Here is a 21,542-nt window from a genome sequence, read left to right on the forward strand (position 1 = left end):
CTGTTAAGGGCCTGTCCCACTTGCCGATTTTTCCGGCGACTGCCAGCATTATTGACTGACGTATCAGGTCACCGAAAAATTTGCGGCGTGATGTGGCGTGATGACGTCTGACGCTCTGTGTTTTTTTCAAGTGTCGCAACATTGTTTTTGTCGCTGCTGGATTTTGAAATGTTCAGAAATTTTGGCGACACTGATATGATGCCGGCAGTCGCCGAAAATATCATCAAGTGGGACAGGCCCTTAATTCTGATTTACAGTTTAGTCTTTTTTGCACCACTCTGGATTGTACAACTAACTTTGCACTATTCTGCTGTTTTTCACTCGTATTTATTGTTGCATTTATCACTGCCATGTATACTGTTAACTTATATCAGAGTGATGGCAAGAGCAAAGTGTTGGAGGAGAGAAGGAACTACCCAAGATCCAAATCATACCACCACATCTGTGAACCACGGTGGTTGGGGGTATTATGGCCTGGGCATCTATGGCTGCTGAAGGTACAATGATACAACTGCTGATGGTAGTAGCATAATGAAGTCTGAAGTGTATCGATACATCCTATCTGCTCAAGTTCAAACAAATGCCTCAAAACTCATTGGCCAGCGGTTCATTCTACAGTAAGACAGTGATCCCAAACATACTGCTAAAGCAACAAAGGAGTTTTTCAAAGCTAAAAATCACTTCTTGAGTGGCCAAGTCAATCACCCGATCTGAACACCAGCAACTTCTATGCCCTTTGGAAACTACATTGTGAGGAAAATGGGAATCATGGGCAGAATGAAGAAAACCAGGCCCAAGTCGAGAGTCTCCGCGGATGGACCGTGCCGGTTCCCCTAGACTAGGGGTGTGGCCTGGGTCCCCGGTGGGATTTCTCGCCGGCCTCGCTTGACCGAGCAGCCCTAGGCCTTATGGCCCTGTTACTCTCCCCGATGGGCGACGCTGTGTCCCAACACATGGCTGAGAGGATGGTGGGACAGGCGCTCCCGCTCGCTTTACGGTGGGAGAATGTCTCTTTGGAATTGCAGGTGTCGACTACTGCTCGTGACAAAGAGTGGAGTCCGTGGCAAAAGCATGACGGACAGCGGGCGCGTCTCGGCATCTGGACAAAGACATTGCCTGATCCAGCCGTGCCATATTCGCCCTTTGAGTGACAGTTGTTTGCATGTTACTTGGCAATCCTTCCTACCGAACACCCTATGGCGGGTGGCATAGTGGCTATGCACCCTCACCTACACATTATGACCTGGGTTAAGTCCACCAACGTCTCCCATAAAGAGGAACATGCACAGCGCTTCCCTTTTGTAAATGGAAATGGTGCATCTCTGATAGGGCGGAGAGAGAGGCCACTATGGTGTTCGCCGTCCGCATGAGGATGTCATGGCCCTCCCTTTGTCCGATGACAATAGTCCAGTCCTAGTGTACACCAACTCCTGAGCAGTTGCCAATGGTATTACTGTATGGATGACGCAGTGGAAGTCCCAGGGGTGGGAGAAACATGGTCTGCACCGGCTAATGGCCGAGTATGATACCACATGGGAGATTCAGTCTGAAAACGGATCCCACTTTACCGGTAACAAAGTACAACAGTGGGCAGCTGGTAATGAGGTGTAGTGGACCCTCCACATCCCGTGTAATAAATTACTGAGTGAATCAAAACTGTTATCTGAATCTAGTGATTTATCGACAATTTCCTTCTGTTTTTGGCTACTACTGAAGTTTGTAGCTTGAGTCGAGACCATGTTCTGAAATTACGTCCATAAACCTCTCATTCTCCTTCTCTTTTCTTCCTTAAGCTGCACCTTTGACCAAAATAGTGCACACCTTCCCAACCTCCATTCACTTTGTTTCTTTTGTCGTCGTAAAGCATTTTGGAAAAATTTCCGTGATTAGAGGCAATGTATTAAAATGTAGCTGCTGCTATAAATACATCAGTTTAAAAATGTACGTAAAACAGCTGAAATTAATAAGACTTACCAATAGTATGCATGTTCTGAATCACTGAAAAATAAAAGCAAAAGTTGAGTCAGAACCTGGACTGTTATATTTATTTGGTTCATATATTTATTTAAATTCAACCTGTGAGATGTTGAAGATTGAACAACGACGATTGGATCTGAGCAATTTCCCCACTTGCACCATGATTTAGTTGTTGAATTGCAAAGAATCTATAGCATTGAAGCAGAACATGTGGCCCATCAGGTCTAGATTATCTTTTATGATTTATGCAGCCTTCGCTCTGTCCTTGATTCATGTCAATCAAGGCAGGGTCACTGAAATCTGAAACACATTCATTGTGGGAAATAGGAACGCAAGCAACATTCGAGAACTTTTAAGTTGCCAAGAATCTAATGGAGGTGAGGAAGAAAATAGTGCTGAATCAATGAATGGTACCAAAAAGCCAATAGATCCCTCTGGCCTGATAAGGTATATCTAAAGTATTAAAGAAGGTTGTCATGAAAATAATGGATGCAATGGTTATCATTTCCCAAAATTCCATAATTCCATAACGGCGGGAGAGAGAAAACAAGCAACTACAGGAAATGCTGGAGGCTCTTGTAAAATATATCAAAGCACTTGAAAATTGGTTTGGTTTGACAGATCTAAAGGAGTGTTTTTTAAAGTCTAATTAATGAAACAGATAAGGAAGAAACAATAGATGTGTAGTGTTTGGATTTTCAAAAAGCCTTTCATAAACTCCCACACAAAAGGTTATATAAACTAATGTGCGTGGCTTTTGGGTTTTGAGGGAATGCATTAGCATGGATTCAAAATTATTCAACAGACAGGAAGCAGCAAGTTAGAATAAATGGGTCTTTTCTGGGGGATGGAATTTGTGGGGTACAGCAGGGTTCAGTGCTTCAGCATCAGGTGCAGGTCCACCACCGATTTTCCGGCACCCTTCGTTCCAGAGTTTTGCCGAACCAACAGAAGTTGCATAATAATAATAATACAATACACCTCTGGCCCTCGAATTATATCCCTCTTGTATCTCTAAAGCACCATGAACTGCTAGAAATGTAAATAAAGCACATATTAAATGTAAAAAATAATTTTTATGGCAGAACTTGCAGTTCTTGCACGGGCAACCCGGGTGCAAGTTAACGAGTTGCCATACGTCCCGATGAGGGTCAGATCGGGGGCTGCCCGTAGATGCTGTACAACGTGAAGTTATCAACTTCACTAGGGAAAACAATGGAAGATAGGAAGCGTTGATGTACAGAGACTTGGAGGAGAGATGGGTTTGGTTTGCTGATGTTCACCGCTGTGGTTAACATTTGTAGATGGGACCTGGTAGACTGTTTGGTAGACAGGAGGAAGCACAGTTGGTGACCTGGTGATTGTGTGATGGGTCATCAGCAAGTTACCAGCAAGGAGAGAGAGTAGAGCAGCAGTGGAAACGTTTAAAAGAGCACAGTTCGATCATTGGCTCATTGAGAGACACAACAGCGAACAAGTAAATGGACACCCTGGTGGGAGTTGCCATATTGAGGCAAAGTTCTGTGATTTAGGGTAAGTGCTGAGGCTTTGATTCGAGTGGCTTTGGCCAGGAGACTAAACAGAGGGTGACAGCAAGAAACGGTCTTCTACCTTTTTTCTTTAGTCTAAATGCAGTTGACATAGCAGTTAGGGCATGGGTATGGTCCTACTGCAGAATGTGGGTAGTCAGAGAAACTTCTAGTATTACTGAGGACGACATCTGTGAGATGTGTCCATGAGAGCTGGATCAAGAGCTGGATAACCTCAGAATCATCTGGGAGAATGAGAGCATTATAGCTCAGAGTTATAATGAGGTGGTCACAACTAAGGTGCTGTTAAAAAGTAGGTAGGTGAGCACCAGGAAAGGTAAAGGAGTAAACATGGAGTGCAGGAATGTGCTGTGGCCATTCCCATCAAAAACTCATATATCCTTTTGATACAGTGGGGGGGGGGGGGGGGGTGTGTGGGATAACCTTATAGGAGAAAGCAGCAGCAGCAGCCAGGTCTGAGGCACCAGGTCTCGCTGAGCCATAGTAGGATAGGGTGAGATTGTGAAATTAGGCAGGGATACAGTGAAAGGTCACACTATAGTTAGGGAGACCAACAGGAGATTCAGTGTACAAAGGAGACTCCAGGATGGTGTGTTGCCTCCCTGGTGCCCGGTTCCAAGATTTCTCCGAGTCGCAGCGGAACATTTTCAAGGAGGAAGGGGTGGGGGGTGGGGGGTGGGGAGCAGCCAGATTGTCCCAGACCAGAAAGGAGGCAGATGGGAAGTTGGGGGCAATTACTGTAGTCAGAGAGAGCAATATTGGCAGACAGGACAGATAGGTGGGCAGCAAAGAAAGAGGAAAGGCAGTAGTTTAAACTATATTTATCTCAATGCTAGTGGCTTAATAGCGGATAAATTCAGGGCAGCATTGGGATATAACAGCAATAATGGAAAACAAGGTGGGAATGGCAGCCCGGCATTCCATGTTCAGGCATGATAGAGGTCAGGGGAGTTGCCCTTCTTGATTACGGTGGACATAACTACAGTGCTCAGAGAAGATATTCTAGAAACAGGAAGGGAATGATCATTTTGACGTGTCTCCCAATAGTCAGCATTACAGAAGCAGATGTCTAGCGAGATTGCAAATAGCAGTAAAAACAGTAACATAGTATTAGTGGGAAAGTTCAACTTCCCTAATATTAATTGCTTCTTCCATACTGTAAATGGCAGCATTCGGAAGCTTGTCCAAGAAGAGACTACAGAGTGTAGAATATTTAACTGTCATGTGTATTAAAATGGCACAATGAAATTCTTGCTTGCAGCATTATAAGTTCATAAGTTATCAGAGCAGAATTAGGCTATTCTACTCCGCCATTCAATCATGGCTGATCCATCTTTCCCTCTCAACCCCATTTTTCTGCCTTCTCCCGATTAACCGTGACAAACTAACTAATCAAGAAATTAATTAGCATAGAGTAACTAGAGTAAGAGTAAACACAGTACTCGGTAAATAACAATGAAACAAATGAAAACAAAAATCAATAAATAAACCTCAATATTAGTGCAAAATAAAATTAAAGCCTGAAGTCCCTGGTGCAAAAAAACACTAAGAATGTCTTGAACTAAGAACTCTATTGTAGGTTAGTTAGTGGTTGTAGTGTTCAATAGCCTGTGAAGAAGCTGTTCCTGAAGCTCAGTCACAGTTTTCAGACTCCTCTACCTTCTTCCCGATGGGTGTAAAATGAGGGTGTAGCCAAGATGGTGTGACCGCCCTGATGATGCTGGCTGCCTTTTTGAAGTCATGCCTCCTGCAGATCTCTTTGACAATTGGAAGATCAGTACCCATGATGGATCAGGCAATGTCCATCACTTTTTGTAATTGTTTCGGGCCGTTCAAGTTGCCAAACTTGGCAGTGATGCAACCAGTCAATATCCTCTCTACCACACACGTGTAGACGTTCAAGAGACTATTCGTTGACATACCGAAACTCCACAGCCTTCCAAGAAAGTAGAGGGGTTGATGGGTTTTCTTTATGATTGCTTCCATGCGTTTGTTCCAGGACAGATGTTCAGAGAAATGCACGCCCAGGAACTTGAAGTTGTTGACTCTCTCCACCACCGACCCACCAATGAAGACAGGTTTGTAGATCCTCAGACTTCCACTTTTAAAATCAACAATCAGCTCCTTGAGTTACTGATGCTGAGAGCAAGCTTGTTGTTCTGGCATTCTGATGAATTTAATGATGCACCTGGAACAGTGTCTGGCTACACAGACATGGGTATGGAGTGAATAAAGCAGGGAGATGAGCACGTAGCCTCATGGTGCCCCTAAGCTGACAGTTATAGAGAAGAAAGTGTTGTTGTAAATACATACTGAGTGTGGTATGTTGACGACGAAGTCATTGCGAAGGGATGTGCAGAAACCCAGTTCCCTGAGCTTGGTAACATGTTTGCAGGAAAAGATGGTGTCGTTAGACAATAGCCTGATGCACAGCAAATGTTTTTATTGTCCACGTGATCTGGCACAGAGTGGAGACCCAGTGAGATTGCATCTCGTTGATCGAAGATATTTCCTCAATACATATATAGAGAGCCCTACCAGAGAGCAAAACCAAAATGTGTTCCCTTCTTAGGAAACGTGATTGGCCTCATCAGCAACAACGATGAGCTGGCCTACAGGGAGGAGGTCCAGCACTTAGCAGCATGGTGCGCTGACAACAACCTGGCCCTTAACTCCAAGAAGACCAAGGAGCTCATTGTAGACTTCAGGAAGTCCAGACACGGCACGCACACCCCCATCCACATTAACGGGACGGAGGTGGAACGTATTTCTAGCTTCAGGTTCCTGGGAGTCAACATCTCCGATGACCTCTCTTGGACCCACAATACCTCTACTCTGATCAAGAAGGCTCATCAGCATCTCTTCTTCCTGAGGAGACTGAAGAAGGTCCATCTGTTTCCTCAGATCCTGGTGAACTTCTACCGCTGCACCATCGAGAGCATCCTTACCAACTGCATCACAGTATGGTATGGCAACTGCTCTGTCTCCGACCGGAAGGAATTGCAGAGGGTGGTGAAAATTGCCCAACGCATCACCGGTTCCACGCTCCCCTCCATTGAGTCTGTCCAAAGCAAGCGCTGTCTGCGGAGGGCGCTCAGCATCGCCAAGGACTGCTCTCACCCCAACCATGGACTGTTTACCCTCCTACCATCCGGGAGGCGCTATAGGTCTCTCCGTTGCTGAACCAGCAGGTCGAGGAACAGCTTCTTTCCGGCGGCTGTCACTCTACTAAACAATGTACCTCGGTGACTGCCAATCACCACCCCCCCCCCCCCCCCGACACTTATTATTTTTTATTCAAATTGTTTGCTATGTCGCTCTTCAAGGGAGATGCTAAATGCATTTCATTGTCTCTGTACTGTACACTGACAATGACAATTAAAATTGAATCTGAATCTGAATCTGAGGACATAACTGAAGTGTCAATGGGGCAAAACTCTGGGACCAGTGACTATAATTATATTCATTTTTAAGTAGTTTGGAGAAAGATCAGACTGGCCCACAAGTTGAGGACCTAAACTTTCAGGCGTGTTTTGGCAGGAATTCGCAGAGGTCCATTAAGAGAGTCTGTTTACAGTTGAGAATGGCTGATAAGTGGGAGGCTTTCAATAGTGAGATAACAAGACTAAAAGGCCAACATGTTCCTGTTAGGGTGAAGGGCAAAGCTGGCAGGGTCTGGTTGAGGGTCTGGTCAGGAGAAAGGAGGAGGCATACATCAGATTTAGGCGGTCAGGATCAACCGAGGTATGCTATTGTTTACCTACATTAATGATTTGGATGACAGTATAGTTAACATGTATGGTAATTTTGCAGATGACAGTTTACAACACAATCTAGATCAGTTGTGAAGTTGGGCCAAGGAATGGAAAATCGTCTTTAAATCTGTGTGAGGTGTTGCATTTTTACATGTCAAACCAGGCTGGGCATTATACAGTAAATAGAGAACCCTGGTGAGTATTGCAAAACAGAGATCTGGGAGAACAAGTGCAAGTGGCGAGTCAGATGGGCAATGTGGTGAAAGAGATATTTGGCATACCTGCCTTCATTGGGAAGGATATGGAGTACAAAATGTTGGTACATCATGATGTAGATATTAATTAAGTGATTGGTGAGACCACACATGGAGTACTGTGTGCAGTTGTGATCACCCAACTCTAGGGTCATTAGGTTGGCATGGGTGCAAAGAGATTCACCAGGATGTTCCCTAGGCTTGCAGGCTTGAATTATAAAGAAAGGTTGGGTAGCTGGGACTTTTTTTGTGTGGACCAGGTTGAGGGGTTATCTTAGAAATCATAGAGTGATACTGCGTGGAAACAGGCCCTTCGGCCCAAGTTGCACACCGCAAAACATGTCCCAGCTACACTAGTCCCACTTGCCTGCCTCCATGTACCTAACAGTTTCTTAAACATTGGGATAATCCCAGCCTCAACTACCTCCTCTGACAGCATGTTCCATACACCCACCACCCTTTATGTGAGGAAGTTACCCCTCAGATTCCTAATATTTTTTTTCCATTTCACCTTAAACCCTTGTCCTCTGGTCCTTGATTCCCCTGCTCTGGGAAAGCGACTGTGTATCTACCCGATCTATTCCTCTCACGATTTTGTACACTTCTTTAAAATCGCCCCTCATCCTCCTGCACACCATGGAATAGAGTCTCAGCCAAATCAACCTTTCCCTATAGCTCAGACCCTCTAGTCCAGGCTGTGGATCAAACTGTATTGCTGATTTGATCCGTGTCTGACTTTGCTGCAGATGACCTGATCCATAATTCATGTCCAGGTTTCCACACCACCACAACCTAGTGGCATGCGGGCAGCCATGTTCAACCTACGATCTCGAGCCTACAGTACTCATGGCAGTGGTCTCTGTTGTATCCTAATTAAAATACTTGTTATGATATACAATGACTCTGTATCAATAGTACTTTGCACACTGGCGCAACATCCTCGTAAATCTTCTCTCTACCCTTTCCAGCTTGACAACATATTTCCTATAACATGGTGCCCAGAACTGATCGCAAAATACTCACAAATGCAGTCTTACCAACATCTTATACAACTGCAACATAACCTCCCAACTTCTATACTCAATACTCTGACTGATGAAGGCCAATGTGCCAAATCCCTCATCTTACTGAGGGGTACAAAATCATGAAAGGCATGGATAAAGTAGATTGAAGAAGGGTTTCCATCGAAAAAATCATCAGTCCATTCCCTTTATAGATGCTGCCTGACACGCTGAGTTCCTCCTGCACTTTGTTTTTTTGCTCAAATCCCAGCATTTAGTTTCTTGTGGCTTCATGGGACAAGCTCATATTTTCTTCTTTAACTTATGAAGAAACGGATTTCATTGAGTGCATGAAAGTTGCTGTAGGTGTGGTTCATAGTCAGTTTAGAATTGTCAAATAGACTTTAGACATTACAGAAGTAACATCCAAAAGTGCTGGACATCGGAGATCCACAGATGGTTTCGCACATCAGATGTATTGGTGATCCTGGACGAGAGCTGCAGACTTCATGCAGCTCATATAAAGTCCCACTTTCCTGTAACTTTTTATTTTTCCCTGGTTAGATTGCACAGTGGAGAGAAAATATGATGCTACATAGTATAGAAACAAAGAACTACAGATGCTGGTTTATACCAAAGATAGATGCAAAGTGCTGGAGTAACTCAGCTGGTCAGGCAGCATCTCTGGAGAAAAAGGATGGGTGGCGTTACAGGTCGCCAACCTTTTTTAGAATCTGAAGACGGGTCCCGACCCTGAAACATCATCTATCCTTTCTCTCCAGAGATGCTGCCTGACCCGCTAAGTTACTCCAGCACTTTGTGTCATCTTTGATACTACATAGTAATATTTCTGGACGTGAATATGTTTACCATCCTTAAATATATTTTCAGTAAGCGTTAAGAGAGAGTGGATGAAGGAAATGTAGCGGGAGTGGATGTACTGCTTTAAAATGTGTTATTTACGAGCTTTGTGACAAAAAGAACTATACGATGAATTGAGCAGAACACGACGACAGGACACATACAAAGAGCGAGCCAAGGAAATTACATCATGCTCCACCGGGCCACTTTTGTTTACTGAAGCATACAGTGTATGTACTGAGAAATTCCGGGAATAATATTTAAATTTCCAGACATCATGAATTATGGCTTGATACAAACTATATTTAACATTGTTAGAGCACAAGGCAGATTTGGAAGCTAATCAAATCAGTAACAATGCATTTTAAAGGAAAGAAAAATTACGCAGAAAGTTTTAAAAATTAGAGTAGGAAAAAAAAAATGACCAGTGAATGGTGAAGATGTCAAAGATCAGGAAGTGGAGTAACATTACTTGGATATGCAGATTCTTAAATTATTTTAAAAAAAGAGACAAAACAGTATATTAAAAATATCTATTAAAAAGCAAATGTACTCTTCTGATGAAGGGTCACAGATCCAAAACATTGACTGTATCTCTTTCCACAGATAATGCCTGACCTGCTGTGTTTTTCCAGCAATGTGCTTTTATTTCAGATTTTCAATATTCGCAATGTTCTCGATTTTCAAAAGTAATCATTGGGGTTTTAAACCATCGGCAGAATGGGGCCACCTAGGAAAAAACTATTTGTCCATCTTGCCAATCACAACTGCTTCACATTCAGGATTGAAATGAAAAGATTTAGATCATTAGAATCCTTTAAATCTGTACATATGTTGATGAAAGCTTCCAACAAGTTCAAACAAATGGGTGCTTCTCCAGGCAGTGACTGGTGGGTTGCCACAAGGATCAATGCTTGGGCCCCCAGCTAATCATAATATTTTATTAGAATGAATGATCAAAATGAATAATTTCTCATTTTACAGGCTGCCCTCAGGAATGCGTAGTGTGAGGAGAATGTGAAGAGATTCCAGTGGAATTTAGAAAAGTGGAGTTACTAAATGCATTGGAGATGCAGTATAAAGTGTAAAAATCAAAGCTTATCCACTTTGATTCCAAAATAGAAAGTTAGATTATCGGGATAGCATGCAATGTTTTAGGAAAAGGTGCAAAGAGAAGTGGGTGCTTAAAATGTAGGTCACCGAAGGCAAGTGCAGCAAGCAGTTAAGAAGGCAAACTGTTTGGCCTTCATTGCAAGAAGATTTGAGTATAAAAGCAAGGATATCTTTATGCATCTGTTCAGGTCCTTGGTGAAACCCCATTTGGAGTTGTGTGCAGAGTTTGGTCATCTTATCCGAGGAAGGATGTTTCTGCCAAATAGGATGTGCAACAAAGATTCTTTGGGAAGATTCTTGCACTAAGTACTCTTTACCTTTTAACTGTACTCTGTGGATGGTTTGATTGTAATCAGGAGGACCAGAGGACATAGGTTTAAGATGAAGGGGAAAAGATTTAATAGGAATCTAAGTGGTAACTTTTTCACACAAATGTGGTGGATGTATGGAACAAGCTGTCAGAGGAGGTAGTTCCCAACATTTAAGAAGCAGTTAGATAGGTGCATGTATAGGACAGGTTTGAAGGGATAAGGACCAAATGCTGGCAGGTGGGACATGTTGGCCGGTGTGACAAGTTGGGCCGAAGCGCCTGTTTCCGCACTGTGTCACTCTATGTATAGCCCTTTCTTTGACTGGCTAGCGAGCAATAAAAGCTTTGCACTGTACCTCAGGACACATGACTAATAATAATACAAATAATAAATAATAAACAACGAACGAAATACGAGTTGAGATTGGATAATTACGTCGACATTCACTGGAACATAACAAACAAGAAGGGATCTCTTAGAGCAAGGGTTCCCAACCTGGAGTAAATTTACCCCCAGGAAGTAAATTTCACCTACCCAGGGGGAAAATTTGATAATTCTGGATTTGTACATTTTTTTCTCAATGACTGACTGCATTTGGGTCTGGTATACTGGTATCTGTTCATCATTAGTTGTTCATAAATAAGTGAAATAACATTGTTATATGCTATTAAAGTTGTCTGGGGTAAACGGGATGAAAAAGGTTGGAAACCTGTCAGAGTCATAAAATTCCTCTGCATGGAAACAAGACCCATGGCTCACCATGTCCATGCTGACCAAGTTGTCTAACCAAGATAGTCCCACCTGACTGCAAAAGGCCCACTTGTTTCCAATCTTTCCTATCTATGTACCTGTCCCTGTCCCATGTGACTTTTAAATACAATAATTGTTCCACATACAGCTTCCTACACTCTACAGACAAAAATCCTAGCCTGCCCAGGTTCTCCTTATAATTTAAACCCTCCAGTCCCAGTATCATCCTTGTGAATCTTCACTGCATCATTTCCAGTTTAGTGGCATCCTTCCGATCACAATATGAGCAGAACTATAGACTGTACTCCAAATATGGCCTAATTAATATCTTGTACAGCTCCGTTACATGATGTCCCAACTACAGTGCTCCCCCTCACCGATAAAGGCAAGTGTGCAAAACACCTTCATCATACTTACCTATGTCCAGACTTTCATGAACCTATGTACCTCCACTTCTAAATCTCTCTGTTTGACAGCATTCTCCAGGACGTGAAATGTGTAAAAGTCTTATACGACTAGATGTAGAAAGAATGTTCCCAATGGTAGTGGTGTCCTGGACCAGGAGGTCACAGCCTCAGGAACTGAGATTTGGAAGTAATTCTTCACCAGGATGGTGCTGAACTGTTGAATTATCTACCACTGAAGACCCAAGTCCATAAATACAATTAAGAAGAAGGTATTTGTATAAATGCTGAAGGAATCAAGAAAACGGCTTACTGAATTGATTGAAATTTTATGTTCATATTAAATGGCGGAACAGGCATAAAAGGAGACCAATTACTTACTCCTGTTCCTATTTTCAATGTTTCTAAGTAGTGGGAATGAAACAACTAGTTTAAAAAATAAACCAAACTATATTTTTGCTTTTCACGGCAAATAGTTTATAGCAGGAATTAGAGACCAGGAAGCTCAGAAAGACAATTATTTGGCATTAGAAATATTCTTGACTCATTGAATTGAACATTAAAAAAAGTATTACAATGGAAAGGCAAAACAAAAATAATATTCTTGATTTATAGACCAGGAAAAGAGTAAAACATCAATACTAATAGATTCTAACTTAAAATATAAGCAGATTGTGAGAGTGTGTAGGTCTAATTCCTCAGGAGGCAAATTCACAAATTTAGCATAGAATGAAAGAGAAAGATTGTTCCAAGACCATCAAAAATATTGTCCCCTTTACTTCACCACCATTTTAAAGAATAAAAGGATAGTACCTTCTTCGATAATAAAGTCTTCTGATATGGGGACTATTTTTTCCAATGAAACATCGTCAGCAATGATTGCCATTCTTCTGTGAGTGTACATAAAAATTCTAAACAAAAATAAAAGTTAGAGTTTAAAATCTGAATAGCTGCATTTGAACATTGCTGAAACAATAAATATCCTGAGTCTGATGAAGGGTCACAACCCTACACATCGCCTAGCAATCTAGCCTGATCCACGGAGTTTCTCCAGTACTTTGTGTTCCACGCAAGGTTACAGCATCTGCAGTTCATTGGTCTCCAATAAATATCCTGTCATTCTTTAAAAATCATTCCCAAAAAATGGCTTTCACCATCAAGGCCAGTGTTAAGTGTTTATTGCCAGCTAAGTAGAGAATATTTATCTTGAGTAGGACGGAACCGCAGAAGATGGTTTACACCAAAGATACACACAAAATGCTGGAGTAAATCAGGGCAGGCTCTGGGGAAAAGGAATCAGTGACATTTCATGTCAAAATCATTCTTCAGATGTATATTTCTCTTAACTTTGAAAGCACTGAGTTGCTTGGTGTGGAAATTGCAAAATGACGGTAAAATCTCATCACAAGAAAAGCACTGATGTACAGAAGTATCTTTGGAACCATGAGCACAGATTCCAAAAGTGGCAACAGAAGTATATAGAGTGGTAAAAAAAGGTGTACAGTATACTTGCCTTAATCGGTCAGGACACTGAATATAAGAGTCAGGAAGTCATGATACAGCTTTATACGACTTTGGTTAGCCTCATTTGGAATATTGTGGGCAGCAAAGCTAATCTCCTCTAGGATCTTTGGTGTGCAGTTCTGGTCGGCCCATTATGAGAAGGATGTGGATGCTTTGGACAGGATGAATAGGGAATGAGTGGGACCTGTGGATTGCAAGACCACGAATGATGGATAAAAGAAGTGTGTCAGTCAAGGATTGTAAATGATGGGAAATGCAGGTCAGTACCGTGTGATGGAAGTGTCTCAAAGAGATGGCAAGAGTAAACTTAAAAGAACCAACCTTCTCAGAGAGGCCAGCATAAAATTGCATTGCTACAGAGAAAGCAGTATCATTAAAATCTACAAGGTGCCAATGTAAGGCATAGTTTGAGCTCCTGTGGATTAATTTCTCCTGGCACACTCGAAATGAGCACTGATACCTGGTGCATTTCCAACGTGGAAACATGCAAGTGATATTTATGACAGGAAGTGCCAGAACCAACACTTTTTGACACCAAATTATTACAATAACATTTTGTTCCAAAAGACACAGTGCTTAACACGAAAATAACAGTTCTTTTTGAGGTAATTTTTAATTCCCTTACGCCCCCCAAAAAAATCTATTTCAACGTTAATTATTTTAGTAAAACTGTTAAACTGAAAGCAGAATGAATTAAGCTATTGTTGTGTGATTGATACTTGTAATGATCACCTTTGCAACTGAATTGATGCTTTTTATAATTGGTATCTTCTTAAAATAGGGCTCTTCTATTACAATTTGATTTTTCTTTACTCCAAATTATCTGCTTCCATTTATCCCGGGCAGATAATACTTGAATAATACTGACCCAGTAAAAATAACATAGTTAGGCGAATGTAAAAGGGCATTAAGTTAAAATCAACATACAATTTGCGGACCCTAAATTATACTGGGCTACAGAGTATCTCCGATTAACAAAACCCTCCAGATTTTAGCAACTCTCACCTTACGATATGTTGAGGTCATTAAAACCCTGAATTATCCATCGTTGAAAAGTACCTCTAGAACCGCCTGTACCTGCACTCCGGCCACCCGTGAGCCATAACCATTGACCCAGCAAACTAGGGGCCTTCAACTCAGCTGGATTTCAAGCCCATGTTCTAGACTGAAAGTCTAAAGAAGGACCCCGACCCAAAATGTTACCCATCAATGTTCTCCAGAGATGCTACGTGATCTGCTGAGTCACTCCAGCATTGTGTGAATTAACTAGCAACTGCAGTTGTTAGTTTTGACTACTTATACAATGGTTACTTGGTTAAAGGGGACAATCAGCAATAATGGACCATTACCTCACCACCCCCCCCACAGTCTGTTATAATGAGGGGTTATTGTATTATTGCTTGCTTGTTTTTTTTTAATATATAAATAAATAACTTTTTTGTTGCCTTTTGTGGTGTTTATAGAGTACTATGTTTTCCTGTCTGTTGTAAGAATTTAATTATTCTGTTTTGTGGGGACATGACAATAAAATACTTTCTAACCTTAACTTTATAATATCACTTGTAATCTTAAAATTGGATTGCTTTTCATTTGCAAATCAGACAGCCCCCCTCACTGTTCTTAAATCCTAAATTCGTACTCCCTGGCTTTTGACCATGTGAGAATTCTTCTGAATGTTTCTTTATTTTACATGTCAGGTGACTTTTGATTGTTATTACAATGTATTAAATTTTTGTCAATGATTAGTGATGTACAGCACTTTGTTGCAACTATGATTGTTTTTAAAGTGCTCTATAAATAAAATTATTATTATTATTATTATTATTATTAATTGTTAATTCTGAAATATTAGTGTCAGGTGACTGTTATGTAGACAATATTTAAACAGAGTGACAATAGATATGAACTTTGAAAATAAAGAACTTACGCAAATTCATTGCTGCATTCCACCAGTCCTATAATACGGCTTTCATTTGATTCTCCAACTAACACAGTACCTTGCACCGCATATAGAACATTGTGAAGGAAAAACGATCTCATTGCAATTTATGTTTAATATAGTACTTTTAAAGCACAAGTCCCGTCAATAGCCGTCAACATTTTTACAACCCAAAGCTAGAAATATATGCAGCCTTTTCTCAGTCAAAATCTTCCCTTAATGCTAAGTGGCAGACCTAGTCCAGCCAATGCCTCACAGTGCTAGAGACACTGGGTTCAATCCTGACCTCGGGTGCTGTCAGTGTGGCGTCCCTCTGGGTTTCCTCCAGGTGCTCCAGTTTCCTCCCACATCCTAAAGATCTGTGGGTAGATACCCCATAGTAAATTACCCCTAGTGTGGTGGAATAATCTGGAGGGAGGTGATGGTAATATGGGGAGGATAAAACAAAATGGAACTGATGTAGGATTTATATAAACAGGTGGTTAATGATCAGCAGAGTGTCTGTTTCGTGCTGTATCTCTACTGAGGAAGGCTGATGTAAAGATGCAAGATCCGTACTGTTGTCTAGATTAATTAAAACCAGAATGAAATGATCAGTTACTTTCTGCTATCTAACTAATGCTTGAGCCGGTTTTCATGTGTAGTGTACTTGTTCACAAAATACAAACCATGCACAAATACATTATACCATATCCACATATGGACATTCTATCAAACCATCTCAGTACAATTTCCAGCATGGGAATGTCAAAGGCTAGAAGGCATAGCTTTAAGAGGGGCAAAGTTTAATGGAGATGTGCAGGGTAAATTGTGTTACACAGGGGTGGTTGGTGAACGCAGATACGATAGCGCTGTTAAATTAGATTGGCACGTGAATATGCAGGGATGGAGGGATATGGATCAGACGGAGATTAGTTTGAAGGCATCGTGTTCGGCAGATATCGTGGGCTAAAAGGCCTGTTCCTGTGCTGCACTTTTCTATGATCTAGTGCACAATTATCCCTGGCAGTTCTTTTTAGATAACATATAAATGAATACATTTTGGGAGGAAGTAACTACATTTAAACGTTTTGATTAAAACATTTTGATTAAAAACATTTTAAATGTCCTCTGAGGTCGGGCTATATGTATGTATTTATGTATGTACTTAATCTATGAACCAATGTTGTGTAACGTTAGTACCTCCACCAATGTAAAGCACTTTGGTCAACGAGAGTTATTTTTTAAATGTGCTATAGAAATAAAAGTGACTTGACTTGATTTACCGATACAGTATGGAAACAGAATCCACACTGTTGATCACCCATTCATACTATTTCTAGGTTATTCCACTTTTGCATATATTCCCTATATACTGGGGGCAATTTACAGAGCTAATTTTTGTTTCAATACTTCAGAATACCCTTTTGTTCTAAATATTGGGGTTCTAATTTAATGGGGGTCTAATTTTAGGGAGGTTGTAATTTAAATAGGGGGGGGGGTGTAATTTAAAATATAATTTAAATAGCCTATAAATATAAAGGGGGCTATGATTTATAATAGGTATGTTACAAAACCTACCTGAATCGCCATTGGGAATCTGCCCACAGCCAGGCCCGCGATTTTGGGCTGTTTCCATTTTTACAGGCTGCTGGCAGATCCCCTCATTAACGAAAAATCGCTCGGGATAGTTTTATTCGCCCCCGCAACATCTCGCAGCCCCAGGGATAAAGCAAACAATTAAAGGTATGTACCTTATTTTTACATTAAATGGGGCATATATATAACCCTATATATCAAATATCTATAGGCGAGTAGTTCATTTTGGGCTTTTTATATCCCGCAGTATTTTTCTCGGCATTTGAGGGCACTAATCTAGCGCGCTGTCAACGTTCTAAACCAGCGCTTTCCACATGAACCCACTAGAAAGCCGATTTAAATGGGCATTTATTTACAGCAATTGAACACTAAATTCCTTCCATTTGGCCTATAAATTAATGTAAATTAGATATAAAAATCATGTTATATTGTGATTTATTTGTGAATCATCTTTGGACACTTAGGCTATTTAAGAATGTTAATCTTTCCTTAAGAAATGGGCCTTTGATTATCCAAGATCACAGCTTTTTTGTAATGTCCATTGAAAATCAATAGGGAACAAGATGCTAATTTCCGAGTATGAAAATGGCCATAACTTTTTTAATACTTGAGATATGAAAGTGAATTTGGTGTCAAATTAAACTTATTGTTATGCTTTATCTGATGGGATAAATTGCAGACTTGATTTTTAAAATCTCAAAATTTTGTAACATTGCTATTTATAGGGAGGGATATAATAGGGTTCTAACAGGGCTGGGATCCCACTGCCCGACCTTCCCTGTTCATCCCTCTCCCCTCTGGATAGTTCGCCCCCGTTGCCCGGGGATGAGCAGGTCGGTGGGAGCAGATGGAAGGGGACTCAGTGCAATAGCCCGACTAGGAAGCCGCGACCTCCGCCCCAAGGATACTGCCCGACATTCATGTTCGGGCTCCAGTGTCGCCTGCACAACTCCCGACTGGTCCATGGCGGCCCCGGCCCGTCTCAGGCTGCCTGGCAACGGCGACCCCGGCTCAGGCTGCCTGGCAACGGCGACCCCGGCTCAGGCTGCCTGGCAACGGCGACCCCGGCTCAGGCTGCCTGGCAACGGCGGCCGGGCCGCGCCCCAGCACCGGGCGCGCGATAGCACTGGCACATTATCCCGGGAACGGCACCGAGCAAAACTCTGCTGCAACTCCTCGCCGCCTCCTGCAGTCCTTCCTTTGGATCTGTAACCCCCTCGGGGCTCACTCCGCTCGCTCCCTACAATCCGCTTTTCCAAATCCCCGTCGCACTTTGAAAAAAAATCCTACTCCGTCCGCCCGTTGCAATTCTTCTCAGTTTCTGCTCACACTCGCATTCCTTCGCCTGGGTTCTGCGGTTTTATTTGCAAGCAACGTTCCGAGCTTCCTTTTTATTTAAAACAACTTGTACTTTCCTCTGCTCTTGCTAAATCCTGTCACGTATGGCTCCGATTCGAGTTATTCGTCCACACATGCCCCACGTATAACGGTGGAGAAGTTCGGCTGCCACGTTTGATTCAGAACGCCGAACTTTGTCCGAACAGCCGGAAATCGACTCACTGCTCGTTATCCCCTTTGCCCCGCACTGTTGCAGTCACATACTTTGCTTTATTGTGCATTTCTTTCAGGGAATACAGCGCTTTGAAAAATATCGTGACGTTGCTCGTTGGTAACATTAAAGGGCGAATAGCATTTGTCTTGGTTCTCACCCCGTTCTGAGTATATTACGTTCCTTCCTGTTACTATGGGAAATGTTTTACATTATGTTCCATCCAAGTTACGATAGAAAGTGGGCATAACTGACTTCACCTCAGGAGGAAAGGAAGGTCTTTGATGAAGCATTTGAAGGGACTGGCACTGGCCTGAGGAACTCCCACAGTGAGATCCAGGAACTGAAGTCCTGGCCTTCTTCCAGTGGTGGGTCTCAGCTGGAAGGCATATAAAAACAGGAAATGGTGGAAACGCTCAGCAGGTCAGGCAGCATCTGTGTAAAATGAAACAGAATGAGTGTTTCAGGCCAGAGACCCTTGAACCCGCTGAATTACTCCTGCACTTTGTGTGTTTTTTTGGTAAATCAGCATTCGCAGTTCCTTGTGATTCCTTTTGGATAGTCTTCAGCGAAGAGGCTGAGGCAAGGAGGCTATGCTTATTCTGTTGTGTGTTTAATTTAAATATTTAAGCATAATGGCAGGGACGCTAGTGCAGTGCATATGCTGCATGATGTGGGAAGTCTGGTGTCACTGACGATTACATCTATGGGAACTGTGTCCAGATGCAGCTCCTCAAGGACCGAGTTAGGGAACTGGAGCAGCAGTTGGATGACCTGCGGTTCATCTAGGACAACAAAAGCTTCCTGGACAGGGCCTACAGACAGATCGTCACTCCAAGAGTGCAGGAGGTGCGATGGGTAGGAACGGAAAGAAAGAGGATGAAGTGGGTGCAGGAGACCTCAGTGGAAGTTCCTCTTGCAAACAGGTACGCCCTCTTGGGAGCTGTCGGGGCAGACGACGATTCCGGTCCAAGCGACGGACAGGTCGGTGGCTCCATTCCTAACGATGAGACTCGACCGGCGAAACTGACGTTGGGCAGTGCCATAGTGGTGGGTGACTCCATTGTCCGAGGAGTGGACAGGAGATTCTGTGGTGGCAGCGGGAGCGGATGCCGGGGTCCGGGCGGACGGGTGTGAGCTGAGGCCGAGGTTTGTAAACGTTGCTCCAACCCCCAGCCCGGCCCTCCCTGTATTGTTCACAGCGTCTCCCCGGGGAGAGAGAGGGATGGAGCACGGCGACTGGAGGGGTGGGAGCGCTGTCCCGGGACCGTGAGGGAACGACCCACCTCCCCTTCTCCCCCTTCTCCATTCCCCCTCACTACCACTTCCCCCTCTACCGGGGAAGATCTACCCGAGCCGAGAGTAGATTACTCTGGCCGAGAGCCCCCTTAGGCGTGGGGCCCAATTGGGAGCAATTGGTCCAATTGGCTTAAGGCCGGCCCTGCTTATCTGGATGCATCACAACTTGGTTTGCTGGTCAAGACTGTAAGAGTTTAGTTTAGAGATACAGCACAGAAACAGCCTCTTTCGGCCCACCAAACCCGCACCGACCAGCGATCCCCCGCATACTTAGTGTAATTGAACCTAGTGTTCTACACACTAGGGACAATTTACACTTATACCAAGCCAATTAGCCTACAAAGTTGTACTTCTTTGGAGTATGGAAGAAAAGTGAAGATCTCAGAGAAAACCCATGCGGTCACAGGGAGAACATACAAATTCCGTACAGACAGCACCTGAACCCAGGTCTCTGGCACTGCAAGGGCTGCAACTCTACCGCTGTGCCGCTCCTTGTGTGGATGAAGTCCAGTCCACCACACAAGCCAGGCTCCCCATTGACTCCATCTACACTTCAAGCTGCCTCAGGAATGTACCCAACGTAATCAACAACCACTCACACTCCAGCCATTGTGTCTTCAGTGAAGTACATTCTGTCCTTCAATGCAAAGATGTTGCAGTTCCAAAATAAGGTTTTGTTGCAATTGTACAAGGTATTGAGTACTGTTTTAATATCTTGTCTCTTAAAAGCTGTTATACTACATCCCTCAACTAGCTTGTTTCATATACCTACCACCTTCTGCGTGAAAACGTTGCTCCTCAACATTCCTATTAAATCTTTTCCCACTCACCTTAAACCCATCCACTCTGGTTCTTCATTTCCCAACCTTGGGTTAAAGTCTCCATGCATTCACCCTGCACAGTCGCGCAGTGGTAGAGCTGCTGCCTTACAGCGCCAGGGACTTTGCACGTTCTCCCAGTTACCACGTGGGTTTCCTCTGGATTCTCCGGTTCCCTCCCACATTCCAAAGACGTGTCGGTTTGCAGGTCAATTGGCCTCTATAAATTGTCTCTAGTGTGCAGGATAGAACTAGTGTATGGGAGATCATTGGTTGGCGATGACTCGGTGGGCCGAAGGACCTGTTTCCATGCTGTATCTCCAAACTAAACTAAACCCTATCTATCTATTCCCCTCATGGTTTTATACACCTCTATAAGATCATCCCTCAGCCTCCTGTGCTCCAAGGAATAAACTTTGAGTCTACCCAAGATAAGGGGCTAATTATTTAAAACTGAGCTATGTAGAAACAAGTAACTGCAAATGCTGGTTAATACATAAAAGGACACATGGTGCTGGAGTAACTCAGCTGGTCAGGCAGCCCCTTTGGAGAATATGGATAGGTGCGTTTCAGGTCTTGAACCTTCAGATTGATTGTAGGAAGGGAAGAAGAAAGCTGGAAAAGGCGAGAGGTCGGACAAAGTGTGGCAGGTAATAGGTCAACAAAACAAGGGTGTTGGGGGAGGTGATAGACAAATAGTTGGAACAAAGGCCAGAGATAAAAAAGGAAGATGTGAGACAGGTTTGAAGAGTTATGCATTGTAAAGTCAGAGGGAGGAAAGTAGCAGGGGGGGAGAAAAATATATGTGAATCCAGGTGGCACAGAGCAGGGAAATGGTGGTGGGGGGGTGGGGTTAGCG

The 21,542-nt window shown here is 42.9% G+C and overlaps 1 protein-coding gene across 2 annotated transcripts in view; it reads right to left on the reverse strand.

The window, feature by feature from the left end:
* Positions 1 to 18,894, reverse strand: part of inpp5b (inositol polyphosphate-5-phosphatase B) — a 135,423-nt gene extending 116,529 nt beyond the window's left edge. The window contains exons 1-4 of one of the 2 annotated variants that reach the window (XM_055656076.1): positions 17,927 to 18,894; positions 15,428 to 15,508; positions 12,790 to 12,887; positions 1,975 to 1,998 (exon numbers count right to left, since the gene is read on the reverse strand). In XM_055656076.1, the coding sequence (XP_055512051.1) occupies positions 1,975 to 1,998; positions 12,790 to 12,887; positions 15,428 to 15,508; positions 17,927 to 17,982 (259 nt within the window). In that variant the 5' untranslated portion in view covers positions 17,983 to 18,894. Of the gene's footprint in view, positions 1 to 1,974; positions 1,999 to 12,789; positions 12,888 to 15,427; positions 16,315 to 17,926 lie in introns of those variants that run through there. The other variant, XM_055656072.1, reaches the window with a different exon arrangement.
* Between the last annotated feature and the right edge of the window lie 2,648 nt (positions 18,895 to 21,542).

Source organism: Leucoraja erinacea, chromosome 26 (genome assembly GCF_028641065.1).
Source record: "Leucoraja erinacea ecotype New England chromosome 26, Leri_hhj_1, whole genome shotgun sequence".
NCBI classification, from domain to species: domain Eukaryota; kingdom Metazoa; phylum Chordata; class Chondrichthyes; order Rajiformes; family Rajidae; genus Leucoraja; species Leucoraja erinaceus.